The 25553-nt window shown below is 38.6% G+C and overlaps 2 protein-coding genes across 2 annotated transcripts; both read left to right on the top strand.

The window, feature by feature from the left end:
• The first annotated feature begins 3635 nt into the window (after nt 1–3635).
• Nucleotides 3636–16179, top strand: il21r.1 (interleukin 21 receptor, tandem duplicate 1). The gene is made up of 10 exons (XM_017437926.3): nt 3636–3792; nt 3866–4076; nt 4380–4491; nt 5405–5513; nt 6972–7132; nt 7383–7516; nt 7607–7793; nt 7914–7995; nt 10557–10650; nt 14929–16179. Exons 3-10 carry the CDS (start codon nt 4431–4433, stop codon nt 15667–15669), a joined length of 1569 nt encoding a protein of 522 aa, XP_017293415.1. The 5' UTR covers nt 3636–3792; nt 3866–4076; nt 4380–4430; the 3' UTR covers nt 15670–16179.
• Nucleotides 16180–19814: 3635 nt separating this feature from the next.
• LOC112451520 (interleukin-21 receptor-like) lies at nt 19815–25169 on the top strand. Its single transcript, XM_025011042.2, has 9 exons — nt 19815–19842; nt 20042–20136; nt 20742–20850; nt 21876–22042; nt 22194–22351; nt 22433–22604; nt 22871–22979; nt 23065–23149; nt 24074–25169. Exons 2-9 carry the CDS (start codon nt 20067–20069, stop codon nt 24623–24625), a joined length of 1422 nt encoding a protein of 473 aa, XP_024866810.2. The 5' UTR covers nt 19815–19842; nt 20042–20066; the 3' UTR covers nt 24626–25169.
• Nucleotides 25170–25553: the final 384 nt, after the last annotated feature.

Genomic DNA, 25553 nt, shown 5'->3' with positions numbered 1-25553 from the left:
ATTTCTTATTTATTTTTTTACAGGAGTAAGTGCAACAATATTCAGAGCTCAGTGTTTTAACTGTATTTTAAATTGCAAAAACCTAAAACAACGCTGCCCAGTTTAATAAATTAGGTCCAGTAGGAACTTCACAAACACACTCCTCCTGTACTACATTTGAGTTTACACACCAGCATGTTGGGAGAAACAGATTGATTTAATGATTCATCAAACTGATTTTAAATTATTTGCTTCTTCCTCTTCTTTCCCTACAACTGTCTGTTGGATTTCCTCACTAAGGTTATAATCACAGAATTAAAGGATAAATTTAGTCATCGTCATTTTTCTTTACATTTGATCTCCATGAAAATTGTAAAAGCTTCTGTCAGGGTATCCTTGCAAAGTATCAAAACAAAATCCTACAAACCAACTTCAGGGACAGTGGTTCAGGGGGTAGGGGTTCATCCTGTAACTGATGAGTTGCCGGTTCGAGCCCCTGCTCTGTTGTTGTGTCTTTGGGCGAGACACTTCACCCGCCTTGCCTGCTGGTGGTGGTCAGAGGGTCCTGTGGCGCCGGTGTCATGGCCGCCTCACTTCTGTCCGTCTGCTCCAGGGCAGCTGTGGTTATAATCTAGCTTACCAAGATGAATGAGTGAATGACTGGTTGTAGAGTGAAGCGCCCTGGACTCCTCAGACTTGATAAAGTGCAAGGCATTTAGCATTTAACGAGCTAGATGATCCTTTAGGGGCGAGCATGTGGTAACAAACAGGGCAGGCGGAGGAAGCAGACCTGTAAGCCTCTCTCTGTTACACCAGAGGAAGCAGCATTTAATGTCTGCAAGTAAGAAGTTAGAATATTAGACTGAATCGAGCCCACCACTGCCCAAAGCATCTGGGGAATTTGAGCACTAAGACTCAGACCTTTTAGACCGCCGATTTTCAACCATTTTTCAGTGATATTCCCCCTGTGAAGTAGTTTTTCAGCCAAGTACCCCCCTAACCAGCTCAGAGTAAAAAAGATGCCAAACACAGCGCTGTGCTACCAGAGACTGATTTATCTAAGAAACAATCATCAACTTTAAAAAGGGTTTCTTTTTTTAAGAGGAAGATTAAAAAAACTCAAATCTCAAACTGAAATCATGAAGTCGTTGACAGATAGATAAATAAACATTACTTCATAAAAAACAACCTTAATTTTAAAAAAAGCTTCAATATATTTTAATATTCAGATGTGTATAAACTGTATTTCTTCAGCATTTGTCCCTCCATGTTTTCAGCAAGGATGGAGTGACGGGCGCCAGAAGCCAAGTTGGGACTAATATTTAATTATGTTAGAGAATGTTTGCATGGTTTTATTGTTAAATAGACTGGAAATATTTCAAGTACTCCCTGGAATGCCTTTAAGTATCCCACGAGTACATTCACATCCATTTGAGATCCAGTGTTTTAGACGGAGGGCCAGTCCAAACAACACAAAACTAGCATTCTTTGATGGAATGCATATCACCCGCCGCAGAGTTCCTGCAGATCAGTGTCTTTAAAGTGACTGAATTATAATTATCTGCTAAGGTTAATTAGCTGTGGCAGCCATCTTGAATTGGGTTGACTCTAAAAGTTAACCAGTTGTGGATAAGCCAATGATTATTGTAAGTTTTGTTATTTAGTTTTAGTTGCTGCCTCGTCAGCCCTTTGTTTTGATTAATTTGTTCCTAAATTAGTTTTCTTTTTTAAAATGAGTCTGCCCTCTGGGTACCCGTCCTTCCACACTGACTTTTTGTTAAACTTTGTGTGTTCATCCACCCGACTGTGATGCGTTCCAACATGTGGCTGTAGACCAACAAGAAACACCCACCAAGGGATGAAAAACTGCTTGTGTGGCAGTTTCTGTGACCGTAAATAATAACTCTACGGTCTAATGCCAACACAAAGAGCTACGTTAGAATTAAATTAGTGTCTCTGCAGATTCTCTTGATAAAGCTGTTGTTCTGGATTGCATCACATTCTGACCATAATAAAACGGCTCCTGGGTGTTTATGTTGTGTTCTTGTGTGTCTGTAGAGTCTGACGTTTTCAGGTTTTTGAACTTAGAGAAGATTTTGAAAGGTTAAATGAGGACATCTCATTGTGAAACTGTCTAAAATCTGATTATTTTTTTATTTCCTAATTTGTAAATCTATTTTCTTGGTTTCCACCAAAGTATAATTTGAGTAATTTATCCTCAATACGTTTTGGGTTTTAATTCTTTTTTAAATTATGCCACAATATGAGTTAGGTGTATATTTTCTGTTCCATTAAGGAGTTAAAAGGAAAACAGGTGCTCTGCTTTTTGTAATTTAGTGTGTTCATCTGACATTTCACTTTGACTGATTCTGATACCATGACATTTAGGACGAGCATTTAGGACGCCCACCTACATAGTAATTTAAATCCAACAGAAGCCCACCTCTTGTACAAAACTCAAACACTGCTGTTTATGAGAAGTTTTTATCTCATAAAATGACATTTAACTCTTTATGAGAAACATAATTCCATAATAAATGTATAAATTTAAAACTTTCAGTGTAAATGAGATAAGAAAGTGCACTGAAAGTCTTAAAAGCAGCAGAACTGTGACTCATACCGCTTCAGACACGTTCTCTCCGCTGGAATTCACTAAAAACCCCGAATAAAACATTGTTGTAGGCGGATAGCAGGGTCTTTTGAAATGTGTCAAAAAACATGTCTGGCAGCAGAAACCTTTCAGTTGTTAAAAAGGATTTCAGCATGCACTAATAATGTCACACAGGTAAAATACAAATTACTAATGCCCGCCGCTGACGGCGAAGATGAAGTGATCGTGAGCAAAATGTAGCAAGAATCACTCAACAGGTCATCAATGGATGTGCAATAGCATTTAGAGTAATTTCAATTAAAGATGGCTGCCACAGCAAAGCAATTTTAGCCAATAAAATGGCAGTCAGTTGTACTGATATTTAGCTAATATTTGGTGAGGAAGTAGCTGAGACTTCTCCTCAACTTCTTCTAACATCTGTGTTCAAAACTATGCCTGTTTGTTAGCAAAATATCATGTGAACTACTGGATGAATTTTAATGAAAATAGCAAAATATAATCAATGAATATGCATCTTAACCTGATTAATGTTTGGAGTCATCACAATTCAAGATGTCCTCTGAAATTCAGTGTGGAAATAAAAGTTCTGGGTATTGTACGTGCCCTCTATCATCTAAAGGAAACTTTTATATCTGTCTGATAAACTGTGTAACCAGAGAATAAATGGGTTGGACAAACTAGAACAGCATTGATGAGGCAATAAACTAAAATACCAACTACTAATACTAAAACTCAAACACGGGTGTGGGGCCAAAAAACGTATTTAAAGTTCTGGTAAACTCAGTTGAAACCATAATCAGGTGTACTAGTCTTTCTGGAGAACCTTTAATATATAGCTGTGAACTGAAACTACATTTTTGATTAAAGGAGAGCAGTAATAAAAGCAGACAGATACAGGCAGCCACTTGTTCCAGACTTTGTTTCTGAAGGAACAAGACCGAGCAAGACCCAGAAATATGATTCTTCTCTTCAAAGGTGCTGACTGAGCGTGGGCGTTCTTTAGCAACAAGATTAGAAGCTTTCGGGGCTCAGGTAAAAGGGATACGGGATAGTTCCAGTTTGAGTGAATTTAGGGACAACTCCATGGATTTCTTTGCATCACTCTGCTGTTTGTGTGAACGGATGACAGATACAAATCCTGAAGATTTCTGAACATCCTGCAGCACTATAAAAGTTATTTTTTGCCTCCTTCTTTGGTAAAAGTAGGTGAACCAAACACAATTACTGAATTAGTTTGCTCAAAACAATTTCAATTTCCTGTTGCCTTTTTTTTAGCCTGATTAGCTGCTGCATATAGCAGAAATGTGGATGTGGTGGGAAGGTACCACATTACACTGCTCTGAAACCACATCCTGAGTCATCGAACCGATGGTGTCGATGTACATGCTGCCTGAACAATCTTCCACTCAGTGTTCAGACCTCGGCGCTTCAGTCACATGCATTACCATCTCCATCGGTTACACTGGAGAATTAAACCGATTAAAAGGTAAGATTACTGTCTGTTCAGGGTTAATACATAAAATGATTATTGTCTTAGATGTGTGCTGGTTTAAAATAGTTTCATCTCTTTTTAACTTTTTAGTATTTTAAAGGTTTATGCTTTTCTAAAAATTGAGTTTTTGTGTCGATGCCGATGACCGTTTAGACTAAAAAGCTTTTTCAGACATCGTCTTATTTTTAGTAATTGAACTTTTACCCCAGCTTAGCCACAAATAACATGATCGTTTTTTTAATATGTTGTCTTTTACGACAAAATGAAGAATAGATGTATATCTTTGTTTGGTTTCAGCTGCTGCGTTTTTCCTGGCCTGCCTGGCGCCTGATAACAGGGGGTCTCCCCATGGCTCTGAAACCGGCGCTCCTACTCCTGCTGTGGGGTCTCACTCTAAATATTCATGATGGTAAACTGCTTTTATACAACTAACATTTTTATCAACATTTCTGGAGCTAATTTACCATTTAACATGCATCATTTAAAATGAGTTACTACCCCAATGCTGTAAAAGAAATATGTGATGTTCTGTAAAATATATATATAAAACAAAATGATTTGAAAATCTCATGAACCCAAATTTTATTCACAAACGAACATAATAAATATATTAAATGTTAAAGCTGAGAAATTGTACCATTTATGAGGAAAAAAAAGCCAATTTTTAATTTGATGGCATCAAAACATCTCAAATAAGTTAGAAAAGGGGCATGTACCCCCATACCATCAGAGAGGCAGGCTGACCTCAGAACAGTTCTCCTCTTTGGTCCAGAGGAGACACATCTGTTCACATCTGGCTTCTTCTTTGCCTGATAGAGCTTTAAGCAGCACGGTGAACTGTGTTTACAGACAGTGTTCCTGAGCAGAACCAGAACCAGAACCAGCCTTGACCTTCGACCTCAGAGGTTTAAATAAAATTAGATTCCAGTGTATTGTCAGATTTTCTGCAGTTGACAGGAAGTGATGTTTATCATTGCACGGTGGCAGGGTGGTTTGTGTGGAAGCCAGCGAACCTGTATCGCTCTCACTCAGAATGTTTGTTAGTAAACATTCATTCAAAGACTACGGCTAATTTCTTAGTTTCAACCTTTGATATGTTTCCTGTGTTCCGTTGTTAATAAGATATGTGTTTATGAGATCTGAAAGTCATTGCATTGTGTTTTCTTTTAAAAGTCCCAACTTGTTCAGAACCTGGGTTGTAAATTTGAGTTTTTTTCACTGAAGATGGTTCTTGCTTCCTAAACGTAACGAGTTAACAATGAACAGGGAGCAAAACATTCATGGAGAAGTTCTGCAGCTGACCTTGTTTTTCTCTTTTGCAGTTGCATCTTTGTGCAATGTCACCTGCACAACCAACTACATAAATACACTAAACTGCTCCTGCTGGGGCCCCGAGCCACCATCTCCTGTCCCTCTGAACGTCAGCTGCAGGTAAAAGCTGTTTTGTCACTGTTCCTGAAGATGCATGTTTAATATTGTTTTTTGTTGCTGTCGTATTTGTTTGTTTGTTGGCTTTACCCTTAAAAATTGAATGTAAGGTTGTTTCACACATGTAAGGAGGAATAGCTTGAAGGCATGGCCATGCATGCACTGCAGTTCTAAAATGTTCTGAAATCAGGGTTTTAAAAGGTTGAAAATGTAAGTATCCTTTTTTCTCGGTTCACTAATAAGATCATGGCTGAGACGAGGTGTGAAGCTGCCTGCTCCTCTGTGCTGTGCGCTCACACAGAATGCTGAAATAATCAACAAGCTTTCTGTGCTCCATGTGCAGGTGCTCCTCCTGCTGTAAGGATTGTACACAAACAGCAACAACTGAAAACATCTGGAGCAAACTGCTCAGACATTAAAATATCAATTTGTGAAAATGGTTTCAATTAGTGGTTCTGAAAGTCAGGGTTGAGACCCCCTGTGTGAGTCAGGAAACACCAAGGGGGAGGTCACAGTTTCTTCAAATACATGTTTAACCACCTGTTTTCACAATGATTTATGTAGGAGATTAAGACAGTTTTCACAAAGAGATAAAATAGAATAACTGACTATATTAACAACGTTCCATTACTGAAGCAATAATTAGAATCAAAGGTTTTAGTTTTTGTGTTGGAAGTTGAAAAATTTGAGAAGTCAGTCACCATCAGGACCAAAATGTTTTAAGCTTAATTTCTTAAAATTTCTTAATTTTGTTGTTTCCTTTGGCTTGATGACTGGTTAGGTACATCAACCTGCTTATTTAGATGTTATGATTAGACTTACACCAACGTCGTGTCTAGCCTTCAAATTAAAATAAATCCATTTACTGAGAGCACTAATCCAATTTCCATCTGCAAATAGCATAAAATGTTTTATAGTCATAAAAAAAATCCCTCCAATTTAATGAATCACAATGAAAATGATGATAAATGTACATAAAAACCCCACAAAATCATTTTTTTTTCTGTGAAGTGAAACTGGGCTTTTGTTTTCAACACAGAATTATACATTTTCATTTCATCAGGTTCAATCTGAATGTTCTGGTGTTAGGATTTAGTTTAAACAATTAAAATGAATTTATTATTGTTAGTTTATAGTTCTCAGTTAGCTTCTTTGAAACTAATATAATAACAGGAGTTACAATTTGCTTTGCTTTGATAGTAATGTCTGAAAGTTTAAAAACGTATATAGAGAAATGTGTGTGTATGTGTGTGTGTGTGTGTGTGTAAAATAAAACAAAGCTCGCCCTATTTTTCCCACTTCACTTCAAGCTCAGGAACTGGGAGCTAATATTTATATATTTATTTTTGTGTTTTAGATCTTTTGAAGAATTTTAGATCTTTTGAAGACAACCAGATAAAGAAGCCTCATTGTGAGATTATATTTTGATTCAGCGGAGAGTATTTGTTTTGTCTGTAACAGGGACGAAGATGAAATCGTCGTTGGTGGCAGCTGTGTCATCGAACCGCCTCGCTCCTGGTGCACCATCATCCAGGAGGCGCTGAAGGAGGTCGCCTCTGTCGGGACAATCTGCACGGTTCTGGGTCCAGCTCCCTCAGTCAGCTGGGAACTGTGTAATGTGGGTAAGTTCAACTAAAACAACTCATTTCACTCTTTAGCATCAACATAGGTCACCAAAAAAGCTTTAATGTCAACCAACTACAGAAATTACTACTGTTTCTCTTTAGTTTAGCTAGAAAATCTAAAAATAAAACCAAACCTACTGGCACCTTCCTCCAGACAAACAAAATTAAAAGCTAAAAATATTATTCAACTGCCGTTTGTGGTGTAGAGAACTGCTGGCATGAACCCCCGGGACTTTTGTTTTCTCAGTGAAACCTGAACCTCCCGTGGATGTGACAGTGATGAACACTACTGCGGTCCTCAACATCACCTGGAGAAGCAGCAACACGAGACATGAGTTCACCTACAGAGTCCGTGTAAGAACTGCAGCGGGCCCCTTCCAGGTAAATTACACTCTGAGCTTTTTACGGTGAAGTGTTTCCTGCAGAAGACTCCTGTTTATATTTGTTGTGTTTTCTGCTCGTTCCAAACAGGATCCGTTTTATTTGTTTTCGGACGATGAGTTCGTTCTGACAAGTCCCAAAATGCTGCAGGAAGATGCCGTTTACTTTGTGGATGTTCAGAACAAAATGAGGCCGGGTTATTTTCTTCAGGGCCCGTGGAGTGAATGGAGTCCTGCCGTGGAGTGGAGGACCCGAAGATCTTCTGCTGGTGATAGAGGTGGAACATTAATAACATTTCTTCTTCTTAAAGTGGAACAATATTAATAAATGACTTCTGAAACCAGACAGTCATCGATGTACTTCACATGTATGCGTTTCTTGTCTTTTCGTTTTCCAGGAATGAATATTTTGTGGTTGTATATCTCTATGCCCATCATTCTCGTCCTCGCCCTCTTGTTGCTGGGATACTTACACAGACCGTGAGTACTTTCAAACACCGGAGTTTTTATCTGAGCTTTCAGTTTCAGCACTTTATTATAGTTCGGAACAAACAAAATATCCCTGTCAGTAACGCAGATCTAGATAAAACCCACTTATTTTATAATTCTCAAATCTCCTTTTCCTCCTAATCCTGTCCTCATCAACTGCACACACACACACACACACACACACACACACACACACACACACAGACTTGAAAAATGAAAGGCTGAAGGTCAGCATGAGTTCCAGTAAACGATCAGCAGGGTGTCTCTGCTGCATCATTCAACACTTTCCTGGCATCACCTCCCACATAGAGAGAAACCACTGCAGCACCGTACGTGCAGCGGGACTGCACTTAAATGTCTTGCAGAGCATCAGAGAGACGAGAACAACCAGCTTTTTACGTCCTCACAGTTTGAAGAAACAGCCTAAACGAGATCAGCGTATACCTGTTTGTTGTGTCTCAGGAGAAAAGCGGTTATCACTTTTCAGATCTCAGTGGTTTGATGCACAGCTTTCATAAGCAGTTTATGTTTTCTCTTGTCAGTGCAAACAGCACCTGGGATCTATGTGTTGCAACATTCTGTGTTGGTTCTAAGTTTAATGGGACGGTTTCAGCTTAAAATAAAAGCTAATCTCATCTTAAAGTGGAGGACAAATACTTATCTTGTTAGGCTTGGAAATAAAACTTAAGTCCTGTTTTGATGATAGATAGATATAAATAGAGATAGATAATAGATATACTTTGATATTGCAGTGATAGAAAAACAAATACTAGTTTATAAATCTTATAAACTATTACTGCAGTTATTAAGTTGAATAAAACTCCAGAGTAGTAATGTAGCTGCTATAAGTAAACATAAAGCATTTATAGTAAATCCTAAAAGTTGAAGGTGCTTGTGCTGAGAGCTTCAGAGCTTCAGAAGACACCTGGTGGAGAAGAGTGGATGTTCTGATAATCCTCTGCAGGTTCTTTGTGTCTGCAGCTGGAGCCGCACCCAGAGCTGGACTCTGCTGAGCAGCGGTTGCACGCTCGCTGGTTGCACCCATGTCTCTGAGAGTCTTTATCTGAGGAACACTGAAGGCCAGAGAGAGACTTCAGGTCCTCGGGTCTTCTGAAAGTCTTTGCATGAAGCAGGATTAGTGGCTCTGTGAGGAAACGTCAGCGTCACGAAACTGGTTCACTCTTTACCTGGATGAGTTACCATGGTAACTGGAAACTAACACGCTCCACTGCAGGTTGGGTTACCGGATCAGTGATCCCACAAGCCTCTCAACCAATCAGTGTCTGTCCTTACAAAAACAGAAGAATAATAAAATCCACCAGGGCGTAACAGGAGGAGTCTTATTGTTTTTTTGTTCCGTTGACTCGGAGAAACATCTGCTGAATACTAAGACTACCTCCCACAGTTGTCTGAAGTTTGTTTCTACTTTGTTTCTGTTTAAAGTTGAATTTCTTTAAACTATAAAAGATTTCCTGCCATTTAATTAGAAAAGCTGAAGCGTCTGAGTGCATCGTATTCACCGAACTGTCTATTTAAACATTACAGAGACTTCTCTGCAAGATTATAAATATTTATTTAAAATAAATCCACCCATTTGATCCTATCCTTGTTCCTCATTTAGTGCAAAGAGCTTTTAAAACAGCATTAAATCAGAAACCTTTGTGTCTCAGTAAAAAGCAGCACCTGCAGAACAAGAATCCAGGTAAAAAGTTACAGGAAAGCTTAGATCTACCTGAGCTTTAATGATGGTTTGCTTGTTTGTTTCCTTCCAGCTTAGAGACTGACTGATTCTCTTTTTACACGAAAACACTCAGATTCAGAGTCAGAAATCCTCTTTTTTTTAATTTCAGACAGATTTCTTTAAGAAACCAACAATAAGCTGAACCTGCTACGTAGTATAGAGTCCTCAGGGTCTTTTACATTGATTAACTGTAGCTCCATGTATCTAAGGAACTGGAATCAGAGTGTAGATTTCTGATCTTGAATGAGTGGAAACCAACTTGTTTGTTGCAAAGGAGTGACAATGAACAATGGTTATTGAGCAATTAATGTAGAAAATACTCCATTAATTTCAATTGTTTTAGGTTACAGTTTATTCCATGAGCTGTATTTTTGGAGAAGCTTTACAAATGTCATTTTCCAACAAACTGAATGGAGCAGAACTCTTGTAAATTTAATGGTAATGAAATTATTGTGGCTGTAGCCTTAAATCTTGGTAACGACGAGCCATAATTGTTTTTCTGCTCCTGGCTGTCAGTGGATGTGTACACTCTAAAGATGTGAGGGTTCTTTAAAAGGGACTTTTGTTTGTTCTGTTGTGGAAGGTTGTGTGTGTGGGTTTATTTCTTATCAACTAAAATCTGACTGACTCAGAAAGTCAATGCTGTGTAATCATTCATAGGAAAGCCTTGTTGCTTTATTAGTTTTAGTGGTTAAGACTTAACTTTTTCTCACCTCTGCACAGCTTGTGTAAAAAAGAAAAGTTAAATAACCTTTTTGTTTAAAAGCAACACGCTCAGTAATGTTTATCACTCTGTTTCGCTTTTCTTCAGGTGCTGGCAGCAAAAACTCAACATGTTTATGTACATCCCCAAGCCGAGTGAATATTTCAAGCCTCTTTACCACAACTACGAAGGAAACTTTAAGGTAAGAGGAAGTAAAACTGTTCGTTGTACTTTGTAGTTTCCAAAGCTGCCCAGCAGGTGCTGCTAACATCGCAGCACATCTGGACCCGGTTTGTGGGGGACTTTCCCCTCACTTCAAACTGCAGATCTGTGACGTGATGGAGTGAGCAGGTGCCTGCTGACAGCTTGTGGGCAGATATTTATCTCAGAAAGTCAGACCTGTTCTGCCCCGGTGGAAAATACCCCCCCAAGTTCGTTGTTTCAGGTCTTCGGTTTGCCATTTTGTCACACTAAAAACAGCCTGTTTGTACCTGACGGGGAAACAAAGTGAGAAAGCTGTGGTTTAGATCAGTTTATTCGTTCACTAATGTTTCATGTTTATCTTCATCTTCCATTACCTACGTCTTTTCCCCTTATGTAAATGAACTTCTTTTTATGTTACATGTGCTATTTTTAACATCACAAACGAGGGAGAGCAGATATTAACTTGTTCCCTCTCACACCTTTAATAAAATGCTCCCACACAGCTTTGATAGAGAAGAATTTAAAACCAAACTGTTTCAGAATAAAACCAAAATTAGTAGGATTACAATAAATTCATTAACTTATTAGAAATTTCCATCTCGATTAAAAAGCTATTTTTGTCCACTGTTACTTCTTGTTCTTTGTTTTGTTTGGTTCTTATTCTGTAAAACTTCAGTGAAAGTTAGAATAATACTAGTTTTTGTCAGTATTGTGACTGCCTCTCATTAGAGACCTGCATGCACTTACAATTATTGCCCAGCAGAGGGCGCTGCTGCAGCAGATATTCACAGGCAGTGTGTGCCATCTGAGAGGAAGTGACATTAAATGTATTTTTATATTTACTTTACAATAAAACAAAACACAGTAAGAGGAGAAATAACATTAAAATTTAAACATTTGTAGAAAACAGATTAAAAAGAGCAAAACTGTATAAAAAACTTTAGTTAAAAGCTTGTCTAAATTAAGTAAATTGGCTGCTGCTTTATAAACAAAAATCATGTTTTTTAGTCAGTTAGCAGCCTTGCTGCAGTGTTTTTTTTATTGCGTAAAAACGACCATAAGTTTTTGTTTTTTTTTTCTTTTTGATAAGATAAGGAAATAAACTTAAGGGGAAAAGTATGACTAACAATCTCCAGTTGAGGCTTTAACGTCATTCTTCCTGATTTTGAATCTTTTAAAGCTGATAAAACAGTTTGGAATGACTTGTAAGTCTAAACACTGCTGATCAAATTCAGATATAAAAAAAGACTAAACTTTCTCTGTCTTTATTTTAAAAAACATTTATAAATCTGTGCACCCACTGTGTTCAGATTTAAAACATTCAGAAATGTCCAAAGGCTTTAACTTTTAGAAGGCTGGTCTGTTTATAAAAGGCTCCATACGGCGTTCAGATTAATATCAATGCAGCAGCTCGCATGGCATCATCAAGACCTGCAAAAAAATGAGTATTTTTATTGCTTCTGTGGGTTTTCAGTCTGACAGAAGTTGCAGACGTCAAGTGTGCTTGCATATCTCACTTCCTTGTGTTGCGGACTGCTTGCATGTTTCTCGGTTTGAAGATTCAGCTACGCTGATGAGCTTCGGGTTCAGGATGTGGTGACCCTGGCGTAAAGGTTTTCAATCATCTTTATCTGGTCATCTCGAGCTGAAGCTAGCTGCAGACATAAGACAATTGGAGGCTCTGCTTTAAATGCATGCTCATTCTGTAGAAGGTGCAGACATTAGATGATCCAATAAAAGTCTTATCCATCATTTCCTTTTTCCACTTTTCCATGCAGGGTCACAGGGGAGCTGGTAGTTTAACTGAGTTTGTTATAGCTGGTCTTTTTTCCCTTTTTCATCTTTTTAAGTTAATATTTTCATATTTAAACATTTAGTACATCAAGGAACCTTAGTGTAAGTCTTCAGGATTAAATATGCTGAAAAGAGAACAAATTAAGTACAAAGTCATGTTGGGGAGGCATGAGAGCAAGTGTTTCCTAAAAAAAACGTTTTCTCTAACGGACCCTGGTCTCAGTCTGGACTGAAACTGGGTCAGCAGAACCAGCTGAGGCTCCTAAGGAGGATCAGTGTGGTCAGGGAGGAGTAGACACCCTGGGCTGCAGCTGTTGGAGACAAATATTCAGCTGCAGATTCATTGAATTCTGAGTGTTTGTGACCAGCTGCAGTCCTGGTCATGCACATTATTTTGATACCCACCTCCCCCATAACGTACCCGCCTCAACAGCCTCCACAACATTCATGATTTAATCTACTGGAGGATACTTTGAAAAAGAAGAGGGGGTAGATTTGGACCAGTTTTAAACCTCCTGAAGCCCTCCAAAAGGGAGAGAGAGATAGAAAGAGGCAGAGAAGCCCTTATAACTTTGGGTCAGTTTGACCCGGAGGCCACAGGAGGGATAAAACTCATCCTCCATGTGGTTTTTAGACCTGGACATGTTTGCTGTCAGAGGGGTTTGAGACACCCATGACAACTCTAATTTGTGAAACAAATTGTTGCAACTCAAGAGAGGAAACTGTGAGCCGCTGCAAACATTACGAGACAATCTGGACACCTTTCAGCTTGGTTGCAAATATTCAAAATTTCACAAACCTGTAGCAGAGGATTTGTGCATTTTTTCACAATATTGAGTCAAGTTTGATTAAACAACTAGTGTCCAACAGCTGCAAGTCCAGGGAGATAAATCTTAAATGGTTTGACTTTGGATTCTGCTGGTAACCAGTGCGAGTCCATGAATGTGACCTGTACCATGAGATGGGTGACACGTAGTGAGTCAAACACAGACTAACAATGTTTTTACGTTGTAAAATGAAAGTGCCATGAAAGACAGACACCATTCATAAGGTTTCTCACCACATTAGTTGGTTAAAAGCTGATGAGGCAATTTGTGAACCAGCACCGTAAACGTCTAACCGTCAGTCATAAATTTAGTTTCAGATAAGTTAAAGGTGGTGTTCTGCTTTCCTCCTCATGTCAGACAGAACTGAAACTGTTGTCATCACATGGGAATAATATAAAGTTGACCATCATCTGCATGGAGGGGACAAGAACTCATTCATCAGAGAACTGGACCCAAGCAGATGGAGTCAGGGTCCTAATTTGGGTCTCGGGGAACCCCTGTTTTTAATGTGTTGTGTTTTTGCCCTAACAAGTTCAAAAATAGCCAAGAAGGTTAACACATGTGCAGCATATAATTTGGACATTTATAAAACTGTAATTTTTTAACGCTAATCTGCTCACTTTGAGTAATTTAAGCAGTTGTAACATTTTGCACACAGATGTGAACTTTATATACAGATTTATATAAGTTATCAAATATGTAACTGGAATTTAAACATGCAACACTAATGAAATACGTTTTTATATTTTTCTAATTAATCCTTTCCATGCGTTGCATGTCTTCTGGCATCCATTGGGGGTGCTGCAGCACGTGTTGCACTCCTACTTCCACCACCCAAAGATGTTCAAAACGCTCATGTTTAGAATAAACATCAGTTTTGTTTAAATGCAGGTGATTTCTGTGAACGCTGCAGACTATCAAACAGGCCGTATTAGTGGTTAAACACGAGAAAGAATATTTAATAGTTTTTGTCAGTTAGGAGAAAACATTAGAATTTTGCATTATTTTATATAAAAACCAGCAGGTAAAGAAAATGAATGGATGACGGAACAGATAATACAATTTTGTTAACGTTGTCCTCATGGTGCAGGAAAAAAACTAATTTTAATAACAGCTCAGGAGGAATCAAAGTCCAACACTCGCTGCTTTGTGTGCCAAACTTTTACAAAAAGGTGCAATTTGTTACTCAAAGGATGTTTAAAGAATAACTTTCAGTTACTACTTCACCAAATTTTAGCTCAAAATCTATAACTGAGTTATAGCCATTTTTGATTAGCTGTGGCAGCCATCTTGAACTGGACTGATTCCAAATGTTAATCAGTGTTAGATGTGCATCCAATTATTGCTTTTGGAGAGTTTCATCAGTTCTCTAGTTCATGAGATATTTTGCTAAGAGACAAACACACACACACACACACACACACACACACACACACACATACACGCACACACACACACACACACACACACACACACACACACGATGACCCAGTTTTCATAACAAAATAATTCATGTATTCTCAGGACATGCATGCAATGCACAGATCTTTAAAAAGTTAAATGTTTGATTAAAACCTGTTTAAACTGTCAAAGTTTGTCTTAAATAGGAATGCTAACCTATCTAAGTTAATCTCTTCTCTCTTTTTTTGTCTCAGGAGTGGGTGAAGCCTGTTTTCAAAGAGTATGACTACCTAACGATTGATCCAAGTGTGCAAATGATGAGCGAGAAGCAGAACATCCTGCAGTGGAAAAATGAGAAGCAGAGTTTCAGCGAGGATGAGATGAAGGAAGGCAGGGATTTCCTCCACGCTTCCAAAAACCTGCTGCAGGACGACAGCAGCTCCCAGAGCACTTCCCACTCCACCGGGCACATCTCCATCCACACCGTCACTCTGTCCGGAGAGGAGCTTGAAGGGGAAGTCTCATCCCAGAGCTCCCTCAGAAGTTACCAAGAGGGCGTAAGCTTTGGGTCATTTGAAAATGCTGGCAGAGAACACGCTGGCTATCAATTAGAGGATGCGCCCGTGTCCAGGAGGGACAGACAGAGTGGGATATCACTACAAAATGTCAATGACTTACTGATGGAAAACCTAAACTATGAGGCAGAGAGGGTATCGCTGGACTCGTTTGTGTCCAACGAGCAGTCGGAGGACGGCTACCCTCGCGTGGACTTGGACACCATCGACAGCGGTTACGGAGACTGCAGCAGCCCCGGAGCCTCGGACTCAAACCCAGCAGGGCAGATGGACTCATTTCATGAGCACAAAAACTCAAATTATGTCAGGCAGTGGATGATATGTAGCACAATTCAGGAAGATCCCAGCAATGTGAACAATGAACTCCATGAGACGCAGCAGCAGCAGCAGCAGCAGCAGCAGCAGCAGCAGCAGCTGTAGCTGTAGCATCTGTTTGACTTCCGTTTACGGAGACCCCCCGAGAGGAGAGGTCACCAAAATATACAACACCAGTTTGATTTTTTTTGGGTGATATGTAATTTTATTTACCAGACTATAGCAATAACTGTGTAACTTAAATGTGTATTTAATAACCCTGTATGCTTAAAAAAAACACCAAAATTCACACAAAGTTGGGTGTTTTGTAAAATGTAAATAAAAAAGACTTTATTCATAATGGAAGATAGTAAACATATCAAAAGTTGAAACTAAGAAATTGTACCTTTTTTGATAAAATCATGGTAATTGTTAATTTTAAGGCAGCAACATCCAAAACACTGAAGCATCCCTTCTTTTTTAACAAGTCTGTAATCATCTAAGACCGGAGGACAGCAGCTGCTGGTTCCACTCCAGCTGTTCAACAGTCCTGGATCATCTCTGATGGAAGCAGATGTTGTTCTAAAACCTGTGGATACTTTTCTGCATTGATGGAGTCTTTCCAGATGTGTCAGCTGCCCAGGCCAGAGGCACTAATGCACCCCCATACCATCAGAGAGGCAGGCTGACCTCAGAACAGAGGAGACACATCTGTTCACATCTGGCTTCTTCTTTGCCTGATAGAGCTTTAAGCAGCATTTGTGGACGGCACGGTGAGCTGTGTTTACAGACAGTGTTCCTGAGCAGAACAGAACCAGAACCGGCCTTGACCTTTGACCTCAGAGGTTTAAATAAAATTAGATTCCAGTGTATTGTCAGATTTTCTGCAGTTGACAGGAAGTGATGTGTATCATTGCACGGTGGAAGGGTGGTTTGTGTGGAAGCCGGTGAACCTGTTTCGCTCTCACTCAGGTTGTATTTAGGATTTGTTTTATAAAACAGATTGTGTGCAAAGAAACTTGAGGTGTCTGTTCCATAAGCAGGTTCTTTAACCTTTGAATACAATGTGAATAGTTTTGTTTTTAATATAACTTCTGCCTTTAAATGAAAGTTTGTACAGGAAAGAAAAACGTGAAATCATGTCTTTTCAGTTTTTTAATGTAATTTTATCCTGATTTATTTTTTTGTTCCTGACATGAATTTACCTGTAATAAAGCAGTTAAATTTGTGTTTATGAGACACAAAATCAACATGTTTCATGTTGCTTTGGGTTATTAGCACTGTTACAGTTCTCATGGTCATGTAAACCTGAACGCCAGCATGTAGGTCGCCTTATCAAGATCTCTGATAATGTTTTCTGTAACCATTCGTTCTGTTTGTGCAGTTTATTTGAAAAAAAAAGAGACAAATTAAGCAAAACGCTTCTTCTTCTCCTAACTTCCAAAGAGTTACTTGCTGAACAATGTAATGTTTTCAGGTTTATCTAAAAGATAAAATAAGTTGTTTGTTACTTTAATCTCAGCACTGGTTCATCTCCTAAATAAGATGTTTTTTATACAAATAAATAAATAATCAGTTACAAGAACTGGAATAAAAACGGAATAAAAAAAAAACGGCCAAAGTCCAAAAATACCTACAGAAACTCTAGAGAACTACAGATTAAGTGTGCTTTGAAATATTACAAGAAGTTAAAGTCCAAGCTTTCACTGAAGGAATGCATATCACCCGCTGCCTTCCATGCCTGAGGTTTAGGCTTCGACCAGTGGTCTCCAATCCTGGAGATCCAACACACCTGATTCAGAGTTTAAATCACCTCTTCATGTTCTGCAGAAGCCTGTTAATCACCCATTGATTTAAATCAGGTGTGTTGGAGCAGAGAAACAAGGAAAACCTGCAGGATGGTGACCATGAGGACCAGGATTGGACACCCCTGGCTTCGACCATCTTATGTTGACAAAATAACCTGGAAGTTTAGCTTCAGCCACCTGTAAACCTGAACCAGAAGAGTTGGAAACTGGATGGAACATTTTTAGGTGTTTTTGGAAAATCTTCTCCCATCTACTGTTCATATTTGTCTACATTTGGGTGTATGATACTAGCTGCAACAAATATGTGCATGGTACTGACAATAATCAGATTTTATGTATATTTATTATGCAATATGCAACATAAATCCACTTAGAATCATGCAGCTGCAGGGATTTTAGGTCTGAGGATGCAACAAAGCTTTGAGTCTGTTTCTGATTGTTGACACATCGTTAACAGACTAATTAAACTAATTAAAGCATCAAAAGCACAAAGTCCGTCAGGCAGATGAGAACCAATCATAAATGATTTTTTTGTAAATAAATAAATTAAGTTTACTGGTTAAAAGGTTTTAGTTTGATTGAAACTTCTTTCTTTTAATGATGATAGCTTGTGTTGTGTGAGGGTGAAGGGTTTTCTTGGAAAGATCTTCTGGTTGTGGGAGGGGGATGTTTGTTTACTTGTCGACTTCAGTTCTGACAGTTAGCGGTTAATGGCCGTATCTTTGTAGGTAAGATTTCCTCCAGACTCGCATCTCGTAAATATTTTCAACCAAGAAAATTAAATGTAGCATCATCGGCGCCTGGTTTCTGCACAGAGACGCGACAGATTGCAATCAGCGAGTGAAGAGCCTTCGGTCTGACTCGTTTTCCCATGCTTCACCAACAGGTTTGTCTCAAAGCAACAAAAGCGAGCAGTTTGGGGTTAACCAAGAGATAACGAGTAAACGACTAAATCTGCTGTAAACGCAGATTGTTCTGCAAACTTGTCAGCTTCCACTTTATCTCCAGTCTGGCTAAATAAAGCTGAAAGCAGTGAGAGAACAGTCCAAACTGAGCAGCTTTAAATATTTGGGAACAAAGATGCTGATTTGCAGAAAAATGTTTGAATAGCAACAATTTTTATACTTTTTTTCTTTTACTATCTAAGCACAAATTATCTTTGACTTTTATAATAAACAAAAACAAAACAAACATAAATGCTCAGATGAATCTTATTTCAGCTCACGTGTTGCTAATTTCCAGAAGCCAACCTATTTCATGTTTTTTTTCTTATAAAAAAATAGTTTGAAACAAAAACTATTATAAACAAACTTTCTCAAAAAAAAAAATAATAAAAGACTGGAATCGATTTGCAGATTTCTGCCTCTGGGGAGCAGAATATTCTAAAACCTCTCAATGAATCTGAAGGAATTATAGAAAATTTGGGACTTGATGGCATCTTCTTCATGTGTTTGTTTTCTTAAACAGCAGAAGTGACTGAAAACAGGTCCAACAGTGAATTCAAAGTTTTCTAAAAGCAGATTGTGTTTGAATGCTGAACTCTGCTCTGATTCCTGAGATTTATTCTTCAGTTGTCTTCCTCCACCTTCCTCCTTTCTATTGCCTTTAGCATCTGATTGACTCTTATATTTCCATCTAAATGTCTTCCCTGAAGTTCTACGCTCGTCTCATTCTACCTACACAGATTACAGCCGGCCTAATGTCGGTCCATCAAGCTTCCATCTGGTTTTCACCAGATTCAGCTGAGCGTTTCGTTTACACTGAGTGCAGACCCACATTTCAGGATCACAAATCAATATATCTGGAAAACTATCAGAGTAAACTCTTTCAAACAGTCCCATTTGATGAAGTTAAGGATAAACATTTTCATGTTTGACTTCAAACATACAGACAACTGTTGTTTGACTAGTTGTTGTGTCGAGGTTCAGTTTTAAGCTGTTCAGTTTCTTCCTAATGTTTGTGTTATCAGTAAAAACTCGATGAAGAGCTTCTAGATGTAAACTGTCTGCTTTGTCAGGTACAAAGGATTGATAAATCAGTAAAATAAACAACTTCATGCTAAATCTGAAAACATTTTGGACCTGGCACATTTTGTTGTCATAAATCAGAAAATGCTTTTTCGAAGACTGCTGTATTTCCTGTAGCAGAAAGGAAGAAGTTCAACCGTTTAAACTTAAAAGGGTAATTTTTGACATGAATCATAAATATCCTGATTCTTTTAAAACATATATCAGAAAAAAAGAAATCAGTTTTATAAATTCTAAAAGCGGTGAACAGGGCTTTGTGATATAATTACTACAGAAAAGAAGAAGAAGAAGAAGAAGAAAAATACTACTTCAAAGTTTTAAGGGGGGTTCACTACATCCAACAAAACCAAATCACAAGTGTCGAAAAAGCCCCATCACTTCCTGTGATGCAACAATTGATAGTTTAAACCTCAGCACGACTTCTCATTCAGGCTCTGAGACATCAACAGGACCACAGCTCTGAGGTAACAACACTTTCCATTCACTGCAAATCCTCCAAACCATGACAGCTGATGGCTTCTTCTCAATTTAACAGAAAAATGTCACTCTCATCAAATAACCTTTAAAATCCTAAGCTGTTTCGTTTTTTATTTTTTACAGTAAGGAATATGTAATTAAAGTAAAAAAAAGTGACAATAAGAGTGTTTCTGTTACCGTTCACAGACTGGTGCTTATCGTGTAATAAGCCATGACGAGAGGGCAGCTCCTGGTGGTTTTCTGCTGCTTCAGTCTTTCTGCAGTGACGAGCAGCACCACAGGTACCGCTCACAGAGAGGCGGGTCGGAGTGTGTGGGCCTGGATGGTGTCACTGTTTTCTTCTTCATGTGATTAATTGATCAGTCACTCATTCCCGTCAGCAACCACCAGAAAGCTTCATGGGAAATTCTTGACAGCTGAAATGTCACATAACTCATGTTATCTAATTTTTTTTTATGTATCTGTTATCTTCTTGTCCGTTTGACATTTGAATAACCGTCTCATCTTGGTTTGATTCAGAAACGATTACTAAACTACAATAACGTGGAAACCTTCACTTTCTTTCAGAGAAATTAAGCTGCCAACTTCTGAAGTCCACATTTGATCAAATTTAACATTTAATGTTTTGCTACAGATATTTGGTGTTTGCAAAAGAAATGTATTTATAATTTAATTCAAAGATGGTTTCTGTCAAAACAAATGCAAAAATATTATAACAAAAACATGAAAGAGAAGCAGCAGAAATGTTGAAGATTAGTTTTATTCCTTTAGATTTTACACTGAATTATTTAATTAGTTTCTCAATATATACATGGCTTAGAATAAATATATAAATATATATATATATATATATAAATTATTTTATGTTTTCTTCCTGCTTGTTTAGATTGTGTGACTGACTATTACCAGAATATCAGCTGTGTGATCAGTGACGATCCGGACGTCAACGTCTACAACTACAACAACTACAACATGAAGTGTCGAGACTGGAGGGGGTACGTTCATTTTATACAGAATAATACAAACAAATAAAAAGGTTGGACCAAAAATGGGCAAAATACAACCAGAGGTGATCCTTTGACTTTAAATGTATTAATGAAAGCTGGGTTTATATTGAAATATTCTTGAGGAAAGTTTGAATGTTTTTTGAAGTATTTTTCTTTCCAAAATTTGTAACAATGTTAAGAAACAAGAATAAAAAACACTAGTTTAAATGTGGCATTTATTAAACTACAAGATGAACTCCAACCTGACTGTCACAGTTTTTATTTCACAGACAGTTTATGTCTGATGCTGCCATGGTTTTGATTATCAGACAGAAAAAAGAAAGGAAAAGAGACCTGAAGAAATCTTTTGATATATCTGCCGTAAATGCAGTTTTTATAATCTTTTCATATGCTACAGATGTAGCCATGAATGACTGCATGGCAGGGCAGTGGTTAGAGTTGTTACCTCACAACAGGAAGGTAGCAGGTTCACAACCCTGCTGCAGGCTTTCCCTGCCGACTTTCTACGTTCTTCCTGCTTATTTGGGTTTTCTTCAGGTATTCCGTTTATTTACCACAGACCAACAACGTGCATGTTAGGTTGACTGACTTCTCTAAATCCTTACGAAGAATCATCATGAAGAAGTCTCCCTAAAGTTTCTCGGTCACTTAGTCTCAAACATGCAGAATTCAGGGAAACATTTATTCTCTCAGTTTTTGAGAGAAGCTCATGTCCCAACAGTCGCAGCTCAGTGAGCGTGAATGGTTGTTTGTCTCGTTTGTCTCTATGTGTCCCTGTCCAGGGTGTCCCCCGCCTGCTGGAGACGGGCACCAGCTCCCCATGAGCCTGCGTGGAAAAGTGGGTTTCCAGATGATATAAAGTTACGTTTGATAGAAACACGTGGCCCTTTAATCCCTTTAACGAAGCCAAAAAGCTTCCTGTCCACCTCTGGGTTAGACTGTTTTTAATTATCTCATGTTCCAGACGTTCGTATTGGGAAAAACAAATATGTTTTGTTGTTGTTTACTTTTAGAAATAGCTTCTCATGTCCTCTGGTGGCAGTGGGGAACAGTTACCGCGGCGACTGTCAGGTGAAGCATGGCGGTGCGTGCATGTCATCGTCTGACGAATACACCATTGAACTTTGCAATGAGACCACCTGTCAAAGTAGAAAAAAGGAGTTTGTTCCAATTTATAACAGTAAGTCTGGATTTATTGCATTGCTCATTTCTTGATGTTTGTGTCTTTTTTCATCCTTATTCAGGAGACAAACTGATAAAAAAGATCACAGCATGTCTGCTGAATATTGGACAGATTGTGTAAAATAAACATGTCACTGATTTTTCATCAGCAGTTAAGCTGGCACCTCCGCCTGAACTGGAGCTGCAGCAAACATTAGAGACCATCAACATTACTTGTAAAAGTAAAAGATATCAGTCACATATGTACTTAAAGGAGTACCTCCACTTTGAAGTTTTGGTTCAAGATTCCCACGCCAGCCAAAACAGAGTAAGATGTGATGCTGTAAACTCAACCATCCCATACTAACTGATGACCCTGCATTAACTGTTCTTATTGGTTTTTCCCCAGACCTTTCAACTATATTCAGAAAATGTATATATATCAATTGATAGAAGATCACAGCTCAAACCAAACACTGAGTATTGTTTTAAAGTAAGATTTAAGCCTGATAAAAGCACGCATTATGTATCAACGTGGAGTGAATGGAGTGAATCTACATATTGGACGAATGAAGCAGAAGGTAAAATGACTTTTTTTCATTATTATATTAAGTGTTTTTCATCTGTGACAAAAGTAAAGACTGTCTCAGTGCAGATAAAGACTTGTTCCTGAAAATCTCTAGAATCAAAGACAAGTATTTTATTATTCGTGTTATGAATGACAGGAGTGTCAGATGTTTCCCCACTGCTTTGACAGAACAGTGCAGATAATTTAGGGACGACAGCCAACTCATAATATCCCGTCTGTCTGTAGTATGACTCACTGATGCTCACTGATTTATTTCAGACACCTTCTCAGAACGAGAAAATGTCTTCATCATTTTGCTCAAATATCTGAGCCCCGTGTGTGTGCTTGCTGGAGCTTTTCTGATCATCTTCCACAGTCCTGCTGCAAGGTAAATCATCTGTTTTTTACATTGATTACATATCTGACACCTGACAGAAGTGATTTTTCTGATGATTTATGATTTTATGTGGCAGAATGAAGATAAAAACCCTGGCTCACACTCCAACGCCGGCCCCTTTCTTTCAGCCTCTGTTTCAGAAATATGAAGGAAATCTTCAGGTGAGAGATTTATATCCCTTTTTTTTCTTTTTTTTATTTGCAGTGTTCATACAAAATCTAAGGCAGGTCTGCTTTTAGTAAAGATTTGAACGTGGACAACTGATTATCAGTTTCTTTATACATCACCACTAAATCCAGCCTGATGGGGCTTGAGAGGGCAGAAAAGAGATCCAGACAAACACAGAAGGATTAATCCAGATTTAGTTTCTATGAGAGCGCACGGCCACTATTTGCAAATACAAACATGGAGAGTAGAGTAAAATCTGCAGCAGCATGAGGAAATGTGATCAGTTTGTCCTCCAGCCGTCAAAGCCTACAGCAGCAGAACTAAAGGCACAACCCAAACAAACCCAAACTATAGGACTTAGCAAAAGAAAAAATCTTAAGGTTAATCTTAAAAAACGTTGATGTCAGCTTCACAGACAGAAACTGGAAGTGGGTTCCACAAGAGAGGAGACTGATACCTGAAAGCTCTGCCTCCCACTTTAGAAACTGCAGAGAAACCTGCAGTCTGAGACCAGCCGGCTTTGTTCGCAAATGTGGAGCAATAAGATTTTTCATATGAGTTGGAGCTTTGAAGAAGATGATATCTGTATGATCCAGAATGTCCAGAAGAAAGAACACTTTCCCACAGACTCAGGTGATCAGCTGTTTGGATGTTTAAGCAGCCTCAGAACATGCAAAATAACCTGAACAACTTCAGCATCAATAACTGTCTTTTACAAAAGCAATAACAAGTAAAAAGTGGGGAATTTATTGAAGAGTTTTCTTGAACTGCAAGGAAAATTTCTAGGCTGATTTGTTTTAAATGGAAGAAGTTTATTCTTCAACAAGCCACGCTCTGATGAGCTGTTAGCTCGACTTCCTTATAAAAGGTTTCCATGTTAAATGATGTCTCCTGTGTATCTTGTGTTGAATCTATAGGACTGGCTTTCACCTCGAGGTAAATTTGCTGTGACATACGACACGGAGACGGACTTGATAGCCGAAGCCGTGACTGTTCTGCCAAAACCCATCACAAAGGATCCAGAAGAGACCCAAGCCTTCGTCGACACTTCTGTCCCTCACATGACGTTCCCTCTGGGTCCGACCTCCTATGTTGGTTTGCCTGGGATGAACGAGGTCCCCCTTCCTATCGCTGTGGTCTGTCCAGGAGACACTCCTTACACCCAGCTCCCTTGCTCTGTCTGGGGATTCAGCTTCTCAGACGTACAGGTGGTCATCCCCTCTGCACCACCCTGTGATTTCCTAGAGATGAGCCACAGGGATTCCGGCTGCGACTTTGAGGCTCTGTCCCAGAGCCCGGAGCGCAGCTTACCCTGCAGTCCCGTCGAGGAGAGCGTGCCACGTTACTGCAAAGATTACTGCATCCTGAACAAAACAGCTGAAGGGGTTGTTCCTGTTTTACTCTCCAAAGAAAGCAACGAAAACTTTCCATCAGATCCTCTGAAGGATGAAAACTTTGAACAGAAATAATTCTGTCTGCTGCGTCTGGAGCTCAGATTTTTCAGTGTATTGTTTTCTAGGATTTGTGTTCTTGGTGATACTTTAAAATGTACAGTTTGATAATTGAAAGGGTGGCTTGCTTCTGTTGCCTTAAAGCCAAATGATTTCTGGCTTAAACCTTTAATTATGATGCTCGTTTGTTTCTCTGGGCTTGTTGGAGCTGCGGTGAACAAACCTGAACCTTTCTGTCACCGATGGCCAACATATGGAATTCTTGAAGCATCTGCTTTATAAATTGAAGATTATTTAGACATGTGAATGTGTTTGTTTAATTGTTGCTTGACTGAAAAGTATTTTTACTTGTGGTGTTTGTAATATATTTTAGCTACGACTAAGCATACAGCATTTAGAAAAAAAGCATTTTTAAATATAAAAACCTTTATTCAATTATAGCTTTTAGTAACTTGAGGTACTGTATTTTTAAAGATTTTTATCTGTCATTAATTGTTTTATTGTTTTCAATGACTTTCAGAGATACCAAGTGGTTTACATGAAGGAATCAATAAAAAATATTCAAATCGATTGATTCTTCTTGTGTTTCCAGAGGCATGAGCTGTGCTCCTACATTATTATTTTTTTATCTTTTTAATATGTTTGGACCAGTTAATGCAAGGGTTTGCAACCTTTATATTTAAAAGAGCCATTTCTGCTATGTCTCCAATAAATAAAATTTGTTTAGAGCCACAAAATCTTCTTAATGCTTCAAATAAAGATCACATGATGTGTTTTTGAGCATGTTTTACATGAAGCACATTAAATGGTTTGCACTTGAATAGAGCTTTATCCAGTCCAGGGACCCCGAAGCTCTTCATACTACAATCATTCATTCACCCATTCATCCACTCATTCACACACTGATGGTGGTGAGCTACACTGTAGCCTCAGCTGCCCTGGGGCA

Source organism: Kryptolebias marmoratus, linkage group LG16, assembly GCF_001649575.2.
Source record: "Kryptolebias marmoratus isolate JLee-2015 linkage group LG16, ASM164957v2, whole genome shotgun sequence".
NCBI lineage: Eukaryota > Metazoa > Chordata > Actinopteri > Cyprinodontiformes > Rivulidae > Kryptolebias > Kryptolebias marmoratus.
The sequence above is the reverse complement of the archived record's forward strand: the minus strand, read 5'-3'. Positions and strand labels throughout refer to the sequence as shown.

Bases quoted from the DNA above. Each gene is read 5' to 3' on its own strand.
- il21r.1 (XM_017437926.3), top strand. From the start codon at position 4,431: ATGGCTCTGAAACCGGCGCTCCTACTCCTGCTGTGGGGTCTCACTCTA. The intron at 7,794-7,913 runs GTGGAACATTAA...TTCGTTTTCCAG, and splicing joins ATCTTCTGCTGGTGATAGAG to GAATGAATATTTTGTGGTTG. The intron at 10,651-14,928 runs GTAAGAGGAAGT...TTTTTGTCTCAG, and splicing joins ACTACGAAGGAAACTTTAAG to GAGTGGGTGAAGCCTGTTTT.
- LOC112451520 (XM_025011042.2), top strand. From the start codon at position 20,067: ATGACGAGAGGGCAGCTCCTGGTGGTTTTCTGCTGCTTCAGTCTTTCT. The intron at 20,851-21,875 runs GTACGTTCATTT...GTTTACTTTTAG, and splicing joins AAGTGTCGAGACTGGAGGGG to AAATAGCTTCTCATGTCCTC. The intron at 23,150-24,073 runs GTGAGAGATTTA...TTGAATCTATAG, and splicing joins AATATGAAGGAAATCTTCAG to GACTGGCTTTCACCTCGAGG.